The 19,730-nt window shown below is 42.1% G+C and overlaps 1 protein-coding gene across 3 annotated transcripts in view; it reads right to left on the bottom strand.

The window, feature by feature from the left end:
• The window catches only part of LOC133275897 (transmembrane protein 132B-like), a 233,867-nt gene that overhangs the window by 27,248 nt on the left and 186,889 nt on the right, over positions 1-19,730 (bottom strand). For all 3 annotated transcript variants that reach the window (XM_061466176.1, XM_061466178.1, XM_061466177.1), the window contains one exon: positions 10,621-10,764. In XM_061466176.1, coding sequence (XP_061322160.1) covers positions 10,621-10,764 — 144 coding nt within the window. The remainder of the gene's footprint in view (positions 1-10,620; positions 10,765-19,730) is intronic.

Raw genomic sequence — 19,730 nt, forward strand, 5'->3', positions numbered from 1 at the left:
AGCAATTGGGAAAGAGCAAATAAATAAAGCCTATAAATAGGAGGCAGCATTTCCTGCTAGGAACTTGCCATTTCTGACAATGCATCTCAAACAAAGAACTGCCCCTCACTGGCATTCCTGCTGGGCCATCTCCATTCTCTAGTCCCTGGGTAATGTCGTTCCCCCCCTCACTGCTAAGCTGCACTGGGTATTTGTACAAGTAGCTCAGTAAAGGATTACCTCCCACAATGTCTATATTGCAGGAAACCCGTGTAACTCTGGCTGTGCTGTGAGATCTGTAGGGAATGCACTGTGTACACAGGACTTCCATACAGACATGAGTACAGCATCAGCACTCCACAAATAACAAATGGCTGCAACTCAAATAAGCACCCAAATCTTCAATGACCTATACATGCACTTTACAGCCTTTTCTTGATGCTTGCAAGAGTTCATATATCTCTGCTCATTATTCCCCTGTTTCTTACAACACTTCCTTTTCTCTGGCTCACAACAGATTTGTGGCTCCAGGCGGATGTTTCAGGGAGGTTTTACTCCCCAGCCCAGGGCAGGACTGTGTCGTTCAGCTCATAGGGCCACTGGTGCTCTCCAGCAGGAATCAGGTGACTGAGGTTCCTGTTTGCCTCCCAGGGCATGGATTGTGCTACCAGTGCCAGCCCTGGGAGCTGTCTGACCACCAGCTACTTTAACAGAAACCCACAAGCAATGCACTTGTTTGTTCTAGAATCACGGAGCACTTCCAGTGCTTTTCCTCAGGAGAAATTCATCAAAGGAATAAAATTAAATGACCAAATATTAACAAAACAGAGATTCATTTTCACACTGAGTCCCGTGCAACTCTGCTTTAACTCCCCAGCTGAGCATCACAGAAGTCCATATCTTCCCTCTAAGGAGTTGTAGAGTGCAGATGTGATGGATTTAGTTTCTATTTCCTACTGAACAAATGCAAACTTTAAAGTTTGAATCACTGCTTGACACTTGATTTTTTTTAAGATACACCTGGACCATGCTCCAACAGCCTGGCTCGACTCACAAAAGCAGCTCTTAACCTCTCCAGCAATTAAAGGAAGTCTTTCATGTGGGAGTGAACGCTTTGGTACAGTGACACCAGTATATGTCAGACCTTAAGAATCCACAACGCAAACCAAAATGCTAAATCCTGCCATTTAATTAACCTGAAGCCAACGGGTGCTCTCCCTACAGTGCATAGTGCAAGAGGAAGGAGAGAAAAGCCCTGCACCAGCACGTACCTTCCATTCCCTGTACCTCATGCAAATGGTAAAAGAAATACCATTTATAACTTCACTTTGTTCTTTCATCCTTATTTAATGACTTGTCTGAGTCGTTACTCCAGTATTTACTTACTGTTCTTTAAGGCTGGATTTTCCCCATTCCCCTCAAAATCCCAGACACACCCCAGTCCTGATCTGCATGGCTACGTGTCACTTCTCCTCTTGTTGCCGTTCCTGTGATGGAAATCAAAATAGTTTTCATTTTGATTTCCAATTCTATACAAGAATGCAGAAATACTAATAATTAAAAACAGCAAGAAAAAAGAAGTCTTCTACCACAGAGGAGAAAGGAACTGGAGACCATCAATGGGAGGTGCTTTTTATGTCAGATAAATTAACTGCACTTCAAAATGATGGTGGCATGTCAGGCTCATCACCTTCATCCTCAACTCCAATTATGCTTCTCAAGGGAATGCATCTCAGAACACAGCACTAAAACACAGGTGTGGATAAGTGAAACCACAAGAACATACCCTCAAGCTGCATTCAAAATCCAACTGAGACCCACAGAGCCTGTTTGTGAGTCGAAAGATTCAGCATTTGTATGTACATTTTAACGTATATTTTCGGTGCCCAGAACATTATTGCTTATACTGGGATGCTGTGCCATCCAGAAAGCATCATTTGCTGCCCAGTCTACTCCTCTCAACTATCACATCAGTGACGAGGGTGAAAGATAAAGACATTTCTCAGCTGGCAGCTAATGGCTGTTTTAACTTTCACATGGAGCAAACTTTGCCCTCTCCAACACCTCTGTCACTCCAATGCCTTTCACAGAGTCGCCTGACTTTAGCTGAGAGCACATTTTGGCCACAGGGGTTTGACGACAATGGGAATCTGAATTAATGTGCCCAGCCAGAATGGGAGCTCAAGAGGTATAAAAGCCTCAGAATCCAGGAGGTTCATGCATCTGCAATTAAAATATTTAAATGGCTGGCTGCATTAAAATTTATAAAGTAGAGTTTATTTCCTACAGAGCTTAGAGAAAATGCCTCCAGAAGTTTGCCATTTTCTCCCAACAGCAGTTACTTATGGCTGCATTTGCCTTTGTTGAGCCTGGACTGAGTTGTTTACCCTGTGCATCTCTTAGTATAAAATATTGAGTTTATCCTAAGCAGTATCGTGGCTAATGATTGCTTCCCAGGACTGGGATCCATGCCCTTTGCATTTCTGCTCTCAGAGCAGCCAAATGCTAAGCCATAGAATTGTTTTCTTCCTCGGAAGCAGCAGCTGGTCCCTTGGAAGACACCATAAGCATCTCTGCCGAGATCTGTGTAATTGCACATGTCGGCATGGTCTGTTCTTAACGTATCCTCTCCCAGACAAAACACTGTTTTCTCAAGCTGGCTTTGAAGACTGTGTGTGTTTAAAAATAGCTTCAGGAAGACACACACATATATTTTGCTATAAACTGTGTACAATGTGTACTGTGTACAGAATATTAATTCTTCAATATGTGAGTTTGTGAGACTGCCTCTTTGGCATCGTTATTGCTATACATGGAGCTGGTTTGTGTGCAAATATGATTCTAGACCCGAAGTTTCGTTTTGGCACAATCATAAAACAACATAGATTTCAACCTGTTGCTGTGTAACAAGAACACTTTCTAAGATAAATGCAGTCAGATATTTTTAAGATAACATGCAGCAAGGCTGAGCTACTCTTTTCTGAGCATCCTTTGTCTGCGTATGAAACTAATTAGCACAATCCAGTGACCTGAATGTCAGAACCTCTGATACTTCGGAAAAAGGCACAATCCTTAATTCAACAGCTGACATATTGTGGAGAGATCTGCCACACTCTCCTGCCAATCTCCCATGACTCATAAAGATGAAGTTTGTATGGGGGCAAAGAGGGTGTTATTTGGGCCAAAATAACTAGAAATCATAAGAAGCTCTAATTCAAAAGTTTGATGAGTTGCAACCAACTCAGGGATATTTAATTATTGCTCTAACTTAGACATACCTCTCTACAGCTGCAAAAGACAGGATGGCACAATATTCAACAGGCTTCTTGCCAGTAAGTCCCACTAGGCTAAGAGGATCCTTACCACCACAGTAGCCCTACTGAGACAGAGACCAGCAGCTTCACAAAGAAGGTCCGGCTTAAACCAGAAGTAAACCAGAACTTCTTGGTCCCAAGCAGGATCCTCACCTCCTAAACACTCCTTCTGTTCAGCTGAGGAATACTTCACTGCCATAAACCTCTTGCCTCTGCCATGTATCAGGGAAGTCATTATTTCAGGGGCTTTGTAATGGACTGTGGAGTCCACTACCTCAGCTCCCAGAGATGGAGAGGAAGCTGACAGCGACTTGAGGTTGTTAACAGCTGATTTCATGAAGCTGATGACACAGACTCACTGGCACTAATCAAGTGGGATTAAAAGGACAGCATGGACAGGGATGCAGACTCACCACGTGAAACAGTCACACTTCAAAAGCTTTCTAGTTGATCAGCTGTCTGCCACAGCCCCAACCCCTCCCCTGCCCTGGGGCGCGATGGAGTGGTGGTTAAGCCTCCAGGGATTTCGGCAGCATTTGGCTGCACTGAAGGAAAAGACAACTTAAAAACTAAGATCTAGTTCAAAATGACTTGTGGACTATAGCAACTGGCACTAAAATAAGTCCATCACATAAACAAATAGAGAGTATTTAAGCCGCTTCCAGAAAGAGTTTGGACTCCTAAAGCGAGTTAATTTCTGCGCAAGTGACCACAAAATAAAGCTTATGGATAATACAGGGATAAGGTACTCAAAAAGATGATAGATGGAGGAGTAAGATTAGCGGCACTTTCTGTACAAGTACATTACATTCTTGATCACATACTTTAATGGGGAAGCAGCTGCAGAACTTGTGAATTACAGGCTCTGGCTTTGTTTTCAGAGCTCCTGCATAAATAGTTGCAGTTAACAACCCCAGGCAGGCACTTCCTTCTGTAAATTGTCCTAAGATATGCTGTGAGTCTGCAGCAAGGAACTGTTCCCAAAAATTTAGTATCATCTAAACTGGAGAACCGCAGTATCCCTCCCTTTCCCTAGGTTTTATTTTCCTCATGGATCCTTGCAGCAGTTCCTGGGCTGAGGTTTGAGAACACTGTGCTCAAAGTACTTGAATAAGGTCCTCAGTCACCCACCTGCTTTTTGTCTGGAAGAGGGAAGAAACTTCCTCAGATTCAATCTATTTCAGCTATTACCTTTCCTACGCTATTTTTACTGCACATTAGATAAAGCCTAGCTGGTTGCTGCTAGGAAAATTAGGGCTTCTATTGTTTTAACATTAATTATAGAGAGTTCAAGGCAAGGTTTGTGTTAGAAAAGTAGGAGGTATGGTTTGAATTTTACTTTCATTATAATTAGACAGGAAATTATGAAAAGGTGAAGAATAATTCATTGAAGTGCTTTCCTCTAGCAAGCGAACATGAAAAGTGCATTCTCGTGCAGGGCAAGTTCATGGTGTTTTATCGAAGCACCATTGTTCTTAATGTATGCCCTTGCCTGGGCACAATGAGACTCTTCTATTGCACTTTATGTGTGGGTGGAAATGGGCAGGATGAGGCCCTCTGACTCTTGTCTGTTCAATTGAGGGCCCTTTCTTTTACCAAAAAATGAGGCTAAATTAGCCCACGGTGTACCTCCATGGAAGCCATTTGAATTACTGCCCGGATTAACTTGAACCACCAGTCAATTTGCGGGTAACTTGCAAGAGACAGGAAAACATGACTAATCTAAGAATGAATTCACTGGGCAGCTGTCCCCCTTTCATCTGCGCACCACTGAGAGAAACATTTGGACTAAGAAGCTGTCCTCATAATTTCCTCACTTGATGCTGCTTTGTGGGTGATGTTTGTGACCACCATGTGACTACAGTGTTTTCAGAATGGTTCTTCATGTGAGATTAATGTGGTTCAGGTTTTTAAAGGCACTTTCGCAGGGAGGAAAAAGGAGTGCACGGATCTTGTTTGAGATTCTGAGCAGCCGTAAAGATTGACTGTGCCAAAGCCCCTCAGGTTAGACTTCCCCCTGTAATAAACCATCTCAAGGTGTTCCCTCCGTCATGAATGTTGGTCTAACTCTTTTACTTCCCTCTATCTATGGCTCAAAAGCCACTGGGGAGGCAAGCAAAACCCACTGTAACAGGCCAGCACAACTTGAGCAGTGCTTACACTTCCTGGCAGGATGGATCAGCAAAGGTGGGCCTTGTGATGGTAAAACTGCTTTAATCTTTTTCCTCAAGCCTTTTTTCCCCTACCCGTGAAGACTGAGGCCCCACGGTTCAGCATACACGTAGAAAGGTTCATCCCACCACACCTACACATCCTTTATCTCTCAGTGCATTGCCCATTACCGAAGTAGCTGAATAATTTCTCAATAAATTCCATCAAGTTTCCACCACTATTTTCCTTTCAGCTCCACAACCCTGCTTAGCTTTGATTTGCAGGAAAAGTGGGGAGACTGGGAGAGAAGTCCTTCAAGTGAGTCTGTAGCAAAAGACCACTGAAGTTAATGAGACTCTAGTGGAGATAAGGATTTTGTCCATTCAGAGTCAACAGCAGCTTCAGAAACTACATAAGGCAGGCCAAGGCTGGAAAAAGGATGTTATTTCTCCACCTTGTTTGCAGATAAGGAAGCAACATTCCAAGAGGAATGAGTGATTTACCTACAGTCGCACAGGAAATCAGCAAGAGATATGGAAATCAATGCTGAGAAGCAGTTCAGTGCTTTAATCATAAACCCAATCTTTTCCCTCAAATGCCAACAGCGTTCAATGTTCCTTTTCAATAATGGAATAAGCAAAAGAGTTTCACTCACTTACAGGAATGTTTCCATCAAAATATTTTAGAGGGCAGCCTGTCAAAATGGTTGGTCAGTATTGAGAGCTGTGTCCAACTGCAGCGATCAGCAATTGTAGGGACCAGAGTATGTAGCTGAACTGAGTTTATTTGTGAGATCCCTTTGAGGATCGAGTCATGCTAAGGTCAGAAAATGCAAGGTCAAAAAGCATGAGATGAGGTTTTATGTTTACCACTAATTAGGTAGGCTTTGAAAAGCATGCACTGAAATACTTTCTTGCTGGGAAGCTATTAAACTGCTCCGCTGAGGAAATACACAGCTTAGAATTAGGAAGGATTCCCATCTCTTGCCTACAGATAAATCACTCAGACATCCTCTACCTATTTGACCACCTCTGAGTAATATTTGTATCAGTGTGACATCTAGGTAACTGCCTGTGGAAGCACGTTCTGTATAAACACATACCAGCCTGGGCCAAAGTCTGTTTTTATTTAAACTGGCTACGAATCATTGTGTCTTAATTGAAAATAATGGTGTTACAGCAGTGATCAAAGAATTGTCTCATTAATTGTCTGCTAAATCATCAGCTATTAAACAGAAATAAAAGGTTAAGAATGCAACACTCTGTTCTGCCCAAAAGAATATGAATATCTCTGCAATTACAAAGAAACAATAAAGGCAGAATTAGCAGCGAAAAGAAGGTTAAGATTAGGCAATTACATCCAAAATGCCTGACAACTCCTATTAGAGGGTTTAGCAGTATGACCTATATAGAAATGGCAACACAAATTTGGAAGCAAAGTCAATACTGATTTTAGCAAAGGGGCTCGTAAACGGAATACTCATTTTGCTGACAAAAATATAGGCGCATAAGCTCTGTACTAAATCTTACCTCAGGTAATTAATGGTTATGGATTCAATCCTGCAACCAATACATGTATTTCAAGTAAAAAAAAAAAGGATACCTGAGTGGTATTCAGTCTGATAGCACCTCTCAGTAATTTGTGATTGAAATCCATTATAGGCATAATGTGATTTTCACAAAAATAACACTACTCCCATTTTATATCACCAGGACGATGCAAAATAAACTCAGTGAAGACCACAGTCAGACCTCTTCATTGGGTCAATATATTAGAAAGTTGCGTACCAGCTCTGGGAAAGAATCCCAGAGCCATTCTCTCCTTTCTGTCAGCGATTTGATACCCAAATAATTTACACAGGAGCCAAACGAAGCCCTGATTTGTACCAACTTACGCACTACCAAAGCCAAAACGAATTAAAGTGCAAATCTTGTAAAGCCTGGGCAGAATTTTGGCCTGTGTTTTGGTCTGTGCTCCATTAGATCACTGAAAGGAATGGGAGGATGCTCATCAGCTTGAAGGTGCTTTGGAGCAGATCTAATTCCACCCGGATACACAACCCGTTTTGAAAAAGCAAGAGAGGATGATGGTCAAAGACAAGAGCTTTCCTTTCCTGAAGTGTATAAATCCACAACCACAACTAGAAATCTTGTCTCTGCTCACAGAGGTCACGTCAAGCCTTGTGTAGTTGCCAGCTTCATACCTTTGAAATCTGGGAACCATAACAACCAGAACTGCTGACTGAACCAAATGGACCTTAAACAGGCAGGTTTTTGAAATGCAACATCTCCCTAATGTTGTCTGCAGATATCAATTTTATTAGTGAAGACAGAATAGGAGTATTTTCCCTTATCTTTTCCTATCTTGCTCAGTCCAGTATTCTCTAACTATGTTAAGCCCAAGGAAAATTAATAGAAAGAAAAGCTTAGATCTGGATCTGGTTTTCTGAAGTGCACAGAAAAGACAGGCTCAGCAATATGTTGATGATATATAACTTGGTGCCAGAGTTCATAATATGAACAATTCATTGTTCTTATTTATCAACTGATAAATAACAGCCATTAATCAAATAATAGCTCTACAGTGCACAGCAAAAAAGAATAGCAAAATTTATCAGGAGAGTCTTTTCCTTTGACAACTAAGAGAGTCATAAACAGTCATTCATGTTCCTTCTGGTAAGGACAAAATCTGGTTTACAGGAAAAGAAATTGTGATTTTATTTTTTTTTCTTTCCCTACCTGATATATACGGGAAAATACAAAATCACAAGCCAGAGACTCAAAAAACCTATTCCATTACTGGCTGAGGCTAAACATTGGAACAGTCACTTCCATGAAAAGGGAGTATCACACTAATGTCCTTTGTAAAACACTCTGAGGCCTGAAAAACACCAAGCACTGTAACTGAGCCCCAAGCTATCATCTTGTCTGAGGATACAACACCACACATGCCTCTTCTCAATAATCTGAATTTTATTTATTATTCCCCTTCATGATAAATGGAGCTAAATCTTAATGAAACAAGTCAGAAGCGAGCAGGGATTGACTCACTTAGGCTTTTGCCCAAACCCACCCTGCCCCTCCTATTGCTACCTAGGATTCAAAGGGTGGCATCTTTCACCTACCTACAGGTCTCTGAAAGAGGAAATACCTACAAAGTTACAGTAGCTCTGTAATCTCTTTAACTGCAAAGTAATATCTTTGTTGTTGAAGCTAAAATGCAATGAAATTTTGTTTGGTTTAGAGAATGAAATTTATACCAAAAATTGGTAACAAGCTTATTCAGAGTTGTCACAAGGTGCATTTTTTGTTCCAGCACATCATCTGCAAAATAAATAGCTCTGCAGTCTGCAATTCCTTAGCCAGCTAAAGAACATGGAAATTTATCTGACAAAGTACAAGCTATCTATTAGGACCTTTGCAGCCTTATCTACAAAGAGGTTATAATAATAGGTTAGAAGCACACAGGTACAGGATGCGGGTTTCAAATCCAATCTGAAGAGAAAGAAGCACTCAGGTCTGGAGAACACTCACACAGAACACAATTGGTAGCTAGAATATGGGGAGAAAGTGGTTTCTTGAAAGCTACAGAGACAATTTATTGTAAGAACTACAGGTTACAGGATTACTGTGTAAAAAGGGTGACCACACTACCCTATTTTTATAGCATTTATATATAAAATATACTGTATTTTCCTGGAATTGAGACAAAGAAACTATCTTTCTAGGACTACCCTACGAAACATATACATATATACATACATATATAATGACAAAAAAAGCCCACCCCTACAGAATTCATTGTAGTCAATTCTTATTTCATTAAGTTAAATCTCATGGATTAAGATCAGCCCTGAGGAGAAAGACTTGGAGGTGTTGCTTGACAAGAAGCTCAGCATGAGCCCAAGCCAACTATATCCTGGGCTGCAACAAAAGGAGAGTGACCAGCCGGTCAAGGGAGGTGATTCTCCCCCTCTACTTCACTCTAGTGATATCCCCCCAGCAGTCCTGCATCCAGTGCCTAAAGGGGCTGACAAGAAAGTTGGAAAGGGATTTTTGACAAAGGCCTGTAGGGACAGGCCAAGAGGGAATGGCTTTAAGCTGACAGAGGTCAGTTTACATCAGGGAGATCTAGATTAGACATTAGGCAGAAGCTCTTCTCTGTGAGGGTGTTGAGGCGCTGGCACAGGGTGCCTAGAGAAGCTGTGGCTGCCCCATCCCTGGCAGTGTTCGAGGCCAGGTTGGACACAGGGGCTTGGAGCAAACTGCTCTAATGGAAGGTGTCCGTGCCCGTGGCAGGGGTTGGAACTGGATGAGCTTTAAGGCCCCTTCCAACCCAAAATGCTCTGTGATTTAAAACATGAAAAAAACACCCCCAAACCAGGTAATGAAACAAATAAACCTATTAAAAAAGTTCAAAAGTACCTCTTTTATGCCTAAAAATAATGATGAGCTAAAAGGGAAAGCCATGCAATGGTGTCAGAAGTCACACAGTCAGTGTCTTGCTAAAGTCATGTTATGCTATTTTCATCTCAATGGCAGGGAGTGAGAACCAGTTAAGCTTATTATTAAAAAACCCCAAGCCACAACATTGATTAAAAGCTCCCAGATCTCATTCAAAGAATGTTTGCAATATGATTGTTATTTTCTGTTCTCTGTCATACTCCTCCCAGACATTTGGTACCATTCAGTATCTTTACTTGTAAGAAATTACTGAGTGGAAAGCAGTCAGAAGCATTGCTGTACACTGTTACAATATACTGCATCATTATTATTAAATAATGGATGTAAAAAGGCCACACAAGAACAAAGACCCCAGTGTGGGGAGTTGACTTTTCCCAAGTGGAATGTATCAGACAACACGTTCTTTCTCATCAGCGCTGGCTGGCCAGCCAAAGAAAGACCAGTAATGCACTTTCAGCAACCCTCTCCCTCTCTCCCAGATGGAACACGCCAGCAAAAATGGCTCCAGTTGATGGAAACACGCTAACCCTGCATAACCTCTGGAGATCGCTCTCCTCTTTGCACCATGGAAACAATGCGCCACATCAGAAACAGCCATGATTGTAGAACAACCGGTTGATGCGAGGTCCCTAATGTGGGCTAAGTCCCAACACAGTGGTGGCGGAGCAGAAAAGTGTGAAAACTCTGTTCTCCACCCCATATGGGTGCCTTACCTTTATGACGTCTTCATCAGCTGACCTGCACTCAGTGAAGTTTGAAACATCGACCACGGACCCGTCCTCCTGCACAGCAACCACCTTGACTGGTACAGACACCGTTTTGCCTGTCAGAATGGCCGTGTTGAGGACTTCCGTGTCCTGTAAGCACACACAAAAATGAAGAATGGGACTTAGAGAAGCATAAAAGCATGAAAATGCCACAGAGCTCAGACTGACACACTAACACCCTGCCTCTCACAGAGGTGCAGAGAGCAGAGGTGCAACCCTTCCTTGCACACACTCTTTGAGGTCCCTGCCGTCAATGGTCTGAGAACTTCCTAAGCCAGAAGTTGCACCTGTACCATCAAGGTCTGTTTTTGACAAACATGGATTGATTCTTTTTAAGCCCGCTTTCAGGTCTGGCCGCTATAGCAATAAAGTGTGTAACACAGTTACATATGAAGGCACATCTACAGCTTGGCAGAACTACAGTGTGATTCATGTATGACCTTCAGAGGGTGCCAGCATCTCTGCCCGCCCCTTGGTCCCAGATCATACCAGCGATGTGAGAGGTGATTATCAAGCATTACAATAACGGCATTTCTTCCTCACTGTTACAGCTATCATTGCTGCAAGTTGACCATTTTCCCTTTTTGGGCTATAAATACATGATGGGAAAAACTATGCATGACGTTGGGTATTACAAACTAAGCAATGCAATCTACATACTTGGGTTTTTTCTGGTCTTTCCCTATCAAAATCCCACCTAGAGATGTTTCACCGCATTTATCTCTAATCCTGATGAATTCTCAGTGCTGGCATTCTAATGACTCCATTAGAGTCATTCCTCTGCTGCAGTTTGATTAATTACTCCAAATGAGTTGCTACAGAGGTCCCTGCCTTGCAGCATAAGCAGGTATGGAGGTTGGAGGGGAACAGCCTTCAAAGGCCTACGAGCAGCTTGTCTCTGATTAAGCAGTGCTTCTGTCAGGCCTACAACTGGACACACACATGTGGGGCAAGGAACAACCTCTGCTTTCACAGAGATTCAGTTTGGCCTTTTCAAAAAGCCTGCAATAGGAAATGCTGCTTTGAATCAATCAACTTTTCATTTTTCAACTTCCATAAAACTAATTGCTTGCCAGCTGGGGGGAAAAACTAAAGTTGCTTCAAAATAATCTAACTTTAAATTCCATTATTAGAATTGGTGGAAGAAGAAATTGATTTTAGTGAAAAACTTGACGGCAGCTTGCACAGGGAGATGCATTCACTATCATTTGCTTCTGTCGGCTAGCTAGATTGATAGAAAATAATGGGCATTGACCACAAGCTTAGGACAGCTGGAGAAGACCAATAAACACTTGCAATGTATTATTAATCAATAGTCGGAAAGGTCTACAAAAAGCACCCTGAATTAAATGAGTTGAAATACTAATAACACTAGTGCCAGCTAACTAATAGAGTCTGCTAGAGCTTTATAGGCATTCATGTTCCAGAAAAGCATTTAAGCATGTACTCAAGTCCACCTCTGTTCAGAACAGCACTAAAAAGTATGTACTCAGCTTGTCACTTGGACTTCAATGTGATTTAAACATTTAAGTGTTGTCCTGAATAGAGATGCTTTTCTAAGTAGTACCTCACAAAATAAATATACTGTCTTTGTTCTGTTCTCTGTGAGGAACAAACCAGATGTTTTACACATTAAATGCCTGTCTAGGTTTTTTTATGCTGAATGGGCTTATTTATAACCAGCTGCCAACCATGAAGGAGGGACACCGGGAAAGAGAGAGGTATGTGACGAAAGGGGAAGTGTTAAAGAACAACTCTAAAAGCTTTACAAAGGCTGAGGTTTGAACAAAACTAAGAGGAAAATGCAGTGCCAGGTGAAAGAAAACAATTAGATGTATTTCGGGTGGAAAGAGGTTGTAGAAGACAAGGAGAAACTGAGGGTGCTTCATCCACAAATATGCCAGAGAAGAGGTAGGCAGATTCCAGCAAAACAACAGCAAACATCCTATGGGATTTATGAATCCTAAGCCATCATAGAATCAAGGAACAGTTTGGGCTGGAAGGACCTTAAAGCTCATCCAGTTCCAAACCCCCCTCCACAAGCAAGGACATCTTCCACTAGACCAGGGTGCTCCAAGTCCTGTCCAACCTGGCCTTGAACACTGCCAGGGATGGGGCAGCCAACCAACCCAATATAAACATACACCATATATATGATGAAGACACAGTGGGTTCTGCGTCAAAACACTCTCAAGAAGCAGTTTACCAGTGTGCTATTTCTAAACCATTCTTCCACAACCGATAGTCTCTTTCAGTGCACCAGATGAAATAGGCTTTTTGCCAAGGTCACGAACAACGAACATGCAACTAATTCCACTCCCAGCCCCACTCTCTGTTAGCACAGCCATGTAACATGGCAGTGGAAGCCAGCGCTTGCATGCAATTACAGACATTAAGGGTGGAGGGGATCCCTGGAGATCATCTGGTCTGATCCAAAGGCCTAGTGAGTCAATACATGAAAGGCTTCTTTTGACTTCAGTGGACTTGGAAACAGGTTCTCAACAGGCCTGAACTGTTGAACACCTTGTGTTGACCCTCGTGTGACAAAGAGTAAGCACACCCGTTAGCCTCCTTTTAGCTCTCAGTGCTGCTTCACTACCAAGCTGAAGTCAAACTCTGATGCTCTGAGGGATAATGCAAAGTTTATAATGACATTTGCATTCCTTTTGTAAACTCCCTGTGAAGATGAGCATGAGATAAAAGGACTCAGAAGATGCTTCACAACCCTGCTATTTGTGTGTGCTCTGAAACATGCCCATCCTACTCTTGACTCTGAGCTGAACCTTCCCTCCTTCCCATTGTGAACAGGTACCCACTGTACTAATTAGCTGGTGCTGTTTCACAAAAACTGCACTTCATTGGTAAGCAATTCTATTATATAAATCAGTATTTCAGATGCCTGATGCCTGCATCGAGTGTTACACAAGTATAATAGGCTGCATAAAGACCTTTTGAAGAGCTGGCTATTTACAGGCTGAAAAAATATATTTCCTCTAAGGAAGAAATATGAAGGCAGAACTGAAGTAATTGACTGTCCATTCGATTTATAAAGATTTTTTTTTTTAGTGCATCTTCATCAGGTAATAGCATTTCATCTAAATTCTGTTAGGTTTGGTTTATCTTTCCAGGGTATTTCTCACTGCAGAAGAAAAGGCTTACTGAATTTAAGATACCTGTACTGGTTATTACTAACAGCATCTAAAATGTAGAGAGGGTAATAACGTTGATTTACAGAGGCAGGTGCTCCCAAGTGGCACAGCATCAGTGAAACACCTGGAACAATACCCAGGGACACCAACCAGCACAAACTGCACTGCCAAGTCCCAGGTGAAAATCTGGGAATCCCTTCCTATTTCTTTACTTGAGGGTTTCAACTGCCAGATTTTGACCAACACCTTCAATTCAAGCAGCCTGGGTGGAAGCTACACACTCATATTGCAGGCTCTATCCCTGAATAATAATTATGTGCATGTTTATCTCCAGCTCCTTTTCTGTACCTGAATGCATTCGCACTTCAGCAGAGCTCTTCTTAATTACAACTGTAACCTGCTAATAGCATTTCTTTGTTGTCTGAAGGAATCTGCTTCTTATCCAGCCTAGGCTAAATTAAAATTTAATACAACATCAGGTCGCAACAGAACTAGGAAGCAAATGACAGCTGTTTAATTAAAACCTAAAGCTGATTAGATGGCACTGCTGAGAGAAATACTCAAAAGGAAGAGCAGAAAACTACTGAAACTCAAGGCCAGGATAATGGCTTTATTTAAATATGAATAAACGCTGCAGCACAGCCATAGTAAATGTTTGACAACTCACTGCTTTGGAGAAATGGGAGGGGAAATGTGAATGGGAGAAGTGTCAGGAATCATGAGCGAGCTGTGATTACCTATGCATGTGACCAGAAGTAGGGATTACTGAGGAATGACTGCAACAGGTAGGCACAAACCAGTTGAGTAACTCCAGACACAAAGCTCCCAATAATTAGGGTTTAAACACTACCACATCGACCTAAATGCTCCTTAGGCATGCGATTCTATCGCAGCTCCCCCAGCTTCTTTGAGCTGACATGACATATGTCAGCCCCTTCTGCTGGTTGAGAAATAAAGACATGAAGAAACAGTTTAGGCACCTCACAAGAAAAGCATTTCAGGAGCCAAGACCTGGGCAGGTCCTTGACCCCAGCCCAAAGCAGACAGTGCATCTCCCCTGCCCCTCCAGGAAGAGCCAGCATCGTTTCCACAAGTCTGGAGGGGCACAAAAGCCCCACGCTGATCCAGTTTACCATGACAGATATCATCCTTGTGATTAATGCACAAGCTGGTTGGGTTTTTTTAGAGGTTAACAAAACATGCTACAGTACAGTAAACCCAATAAACAGTCAATTGTAAAGCAGGAGGGAAACCTAAAGCCAACCCTATTCCACTGACAAATGCTACAGCTAAATGCCTTTTGGCATTTAGTTGAAATGACTGTCTCCAATGAAGAAGGCACGCAGCTGAAACATTTGTCTGCAGAATTGCATTCCTTCATTATTATTTTTTTTCCCCAGAGTGTACCTTGTGAAAATACATGTGTATTATTAGAAGGAATCTTTAGGAACCAGTTCTCCTGCCTGGAAACGGCATCTCTTAAGACATGTAAATTATAGGGCAGATTGTGACATGTGGGCTGGGCTAGGGGAGGTTTTTACATTTGATAAATTATTCACCACCTTTTTCTTCAGATCAAAGAGCAAGGCTTATAAGTCCATTAAGCAAGCTTAATATATAAATTAGATGCTTTGCTGAAATTATTATAATCCAAAGCAATTCTGTACTTTTCCCCCCTCAGAGCTGAATACCATTTTAGGTTTCCAATACATATTAATGAAGCCCGGTTGCCAGAAAGCTACCCTTACATCAGGTAAGAGTTACCATTTTGTCACCCAATGGTGAGAACAACCAACCGGAATTATGTGCTCATGGAACATCAGACAACATAACCTTGCAAAGAGGTCACACTGTTGTCTGACCCTTTTTTCCTCCCCACGTGCATATAGACCGTCCACACTGACCAAGGAGCCAGAGCCCCAGTAAAGCTAGCAGAGGTGCTGGCAGCTGCTTTGGCAGACAGCTCATCAGCCCCTACCCATAGGCTGCACTTTCCATCTTGACTGCCCAAGGGCTTGCCTCAAGTCTGCAGAGGCTGTGCATGTGAAATGAGACACATTACAAGCCCTAATGAAGGACCTAACAGCCAATTCCGTACTCTGCAAACACCGGTTCAGTGGAGCCGCTTGTGGAATCAAGCGTTTACCAAGCTTTCAGATGTCAGAGTGAGGCCTAAAGTGTGACCACACGAGTCCTTCTGACCTGACAAGCACACGTTGCTCAAAGGTCATTCCTACACCACTCCAACCTGCCTGTCTCTGTTTCCTCCTATCAGCTTCTCATCCAGCATATCATTATTAGGAGTGATCATTAGACAGATGGCAAATCACAAATTCTGCAGGCTATCGTGTCAAAGTTAAAGGTCATCCTTTATCTCTTTTGTTTACCTGCATAATAGCTTTACTTCATATTGTGATCCCAAAAGAAGAACAGGCAGGTGCATATATTCTGCAGGAGAAATTAATTAATGTAGATTGAACCATACAGAGAGGTTCTTAATTACTGATCCTTGCAGAACAATGTAATAACCAATTATTAGCCTTATTGAATATTACTCTAGATGTCTACCAGTGTGTGCTGCAAAAACAATTTGCTATAGCACAGCAAAGCATGATACAGAGACTCCAAAGTGGAATCTTGTTGCATAACTGGTCTTTTTGCCACAGATACATTGAAGGAAGGTCTTAGCAGCATGTACCTGGCACACACAATCAGCGGGAGCGATAATTCTGTCTTGGAGTTCATGGGAACTAAAGCTGAGATTTATTCCCTTTCATGGTTTTTTTTTATGAAGGAAATTCAACTCGTTTTGGGGTTTATGTAGGATGAATAAGCAAAAGCTGCTGCTGAAGTGAAACCTGATTAGAAGCACAGATACTGTCGTATCTATGACCAGAGGCACTTTTATTTTATTTTTTATAACTCAGAACAGATCTGTCCCCATTAAGCAAAGGCTCAGAACACAGCCTGGTGCACTTGGCAGAAGTAATTGCAGCCTGTCAGGCAGTCTCTACTACTCAGCTAAGTACCAGTCCCTTCTGCATGAGCAAAAGACTTTTCCTGAGATCAGCTCACACTATTCCATTTCAGCCCATTATGTCCAATAGAGCTTATTCTCCAAGCCTGCTGTGTTAAACATCATGACATCACTGCTCTGAAGTGCACACCGGAGGTAGAAGGAACAGGAAATTCTTACAGCCGGAGAGCAACTATCACGCATCTCACTGTCTGCACAGAGAACTGACGCTGAGAGCTCCCAGTCTGTGTTCCAGGGCCTTGTAATACACCAAGAAATAAAGGACAAAGTTTGCCTAAAAGTGTGGTAAACTCTGCCAGTCACTCACACTGGAATTTACACTGTATTTAGAGCTCTGCAGAGCATCTGAGCATTCATCTGACAGACTTCTCAATAGAACATGACTGTAAAACATTTTAAAGCATATTTAGAATTTCAAAGTTCATTTAAAGATTTTTTTTTTCCCTTTAATTCCAGAAAAACATGACCATGTTCTGACTGAATAAAATTGTTGGGTTACCTCCAACTGAAATTAAACCATATCCCTCTAAATTCAAGAGGATACAAAATGGGTAAAGCTGTCTACTCAAGAGCAATGACCTGAGCCTCAGTACAATCTGATACACTAATTACTGTTTTAAAATAGCATGAAAAAATAATACCAACACTTCTCCCTTCCACAGGAAAACCTAGGGAGGCCATGCTTTGCCTAATTTATGGAACGTAACTAATTATTGGATTTGCTTGAGTGCCAACAGGAGTCAAAGATACAATTTTCTGCCTCTATGTCTTTGCATCATAGAGTTAAAAACATTTAACAACATTGTGGATCCTTTCCTAGTCACCACAGTTTCCTTCAGAAGGAGACGGAAAGGAGGGTTTTCTGGAGGAAATTCTATGCCACCAGTGCAAAGGGAGAGCTGGCAACTTGCCGACTTGAAAAGGCTTCAGTTTCACAAGTGCAAAACTACAGACACTGAAACATAAGGTTGCGTATCACATGAGTTTACTGCAGCAATCTGTGTGCTCGTCTTCTACCACGAGTGCTACCTGGGCAGAAATCCATGTCCTTCTGTAATAACAGCTGTTTAATGCTATAGGAGAATGCACAAACTAATTACAGCATGTCTACATGACTTCCCAACATCCTGCAGGAGCATCCTCTCATGGAGGGAGTGTGGGTTCTCTTTCTGCTCTGGATGGTGACTTGCTTCATTAAGCCATTCGAGGAGTGGCTACAGCTTAAGAATATCTATTATGAGAAGGAGAATATGCATGGAAAAGTGACTGTGACATGGTGCAAAGTCCTCTGGAATGCCCCGGCTGAAGACAGTTGTCTAGCATTCGCTAGACAGGGTATTCAAAAGAACTGGATTTTGTATCTTCTCCCTCATCACAGTTCAAACACCGGTGTTAAGTCCAGAGCTCATGATGTAACAAGAAAATTCAATAAAGAGCTGTATCTTCTGGGCAGAGGTAAATGCAAATACTTACTAATGATATTTGAGAAGCACATTATAGCGCTTAAAATGGAATAAAGATCTACTAGTTGCTCACATTCATCATCCTGCAAAAGGAGGTTATCGCTTTCCAAAGAACATGGATCTGACAAGAAAGACCATGCCTTAACTCAAGCAAATATTGTTTTTTCTTCTTGAATATGGTCTGTCATGACCGGACTGCTGTACTTACTTATTTTACCTATTTAAGTCAAGGGGTAACAGGTTAAAACTTAAACAGGGGAAGTTTAGATTGGATATAAGGAGGAAATTCTTTCCTGTGAGGGTGGTGAGGCACTGGAATGGGTCGCCCAGGGAGGTTGTGAATGCTCCATCCCTGGCAGTGTTCAAGACCAGGTTGGACAAGGCCTTGGGTGATACGATTTAGCGTAAGGTGCCCCTGCCCACGGCAGGGGGGTTGGAACTTGATGATCTTAAGGTCCTTTCCAACCCTAACTATTCTATGATTCTATGATTTCATGGCTTGCATTCAACTACTCTCTGATGTAAAGCATACACACACGCTGCTGCAGGACTGGCTTTTCAGACGGCAAATGCTTTGGGAGCAGGCTGTTTCCCACTGCTGCTCTCCCTCAGAAAAGCTTTTATACCAGCAAAGTGCCTGTGGTGAATGGTTCATTCTCTGGCAGTCCCTGTCTTGGGACAGTGTAAGTGACACTTCGGAAGTTTTCTCCCTCTCCATTGCCTATTACAGGGCTCAGATGTCTAGTTTAGACTTGATATCTAGAATTATAGTAGAGAAACTCTATCCCTTCCTGCTTTCAAAATCACAATCAGTACTTACACATTACTGTTAGCTCCTTTACTCCTAGGAGCCAACAGGACCCCTCATAATTCTTACACCACTGCATGCATCCTACAGTGACACAGACTTCACAGACAATACAACTATTCCTTTTATCTACTTCACTCCATAAAGCTGCCTATTGCTGTATTTGATGCAGGGCAAATAAAAACCAGGACACATCTGCAGCTAGCCCAGGCATCAGCCTTTACTGTTCTTGCACATTGAGCTTTTAGGTGTTTCAGTGACCAAACTGAGGACCCTCCATCAACTGTACAATGCTCATCCTTGTACTGTCACTCCACTTAACCAAGCCGTTGCCTTTCAAGCTTTCAACGTTTGCTTTCTACTTAAACAAACACTACAGAAGATGTCTCCTGCCTGTGTTTAGAACTGCCTGGAAACTTTTTGACAGAGAGGAAAAAAAACCAAGTTTCTTGACAATAATAAAAAGAAAAAACTAAGAAAAAGAGACCTCTTGAAAAGAGCTAAAATTGAAAATTGTGAATTCTTTCAGTAATAACACTGATTTCCTTTTGAGGTGTTTTTGAGTCTTCTGACTTATCAAGAACTACCAGAGCCTTTTT

Source organism: Pezoporus flaviventris, unplaced genomic scaffold (genome assembly GCF_033815535.1).
Source record: "Pezoporus flaviventris isolate CSIRO_AGI_PZ_B2104156 unplaced genomic scaffold, CSIRO_AGI_Pfla_v1 ptg000041l, whole genome shotgun sequence".
Lineage (NCBI taxonomy): Eukaryota > Metazoa > Chordata > Aves > Psittaciformes > Psittacidae > Pezoporus > Pezoporus flaviventris.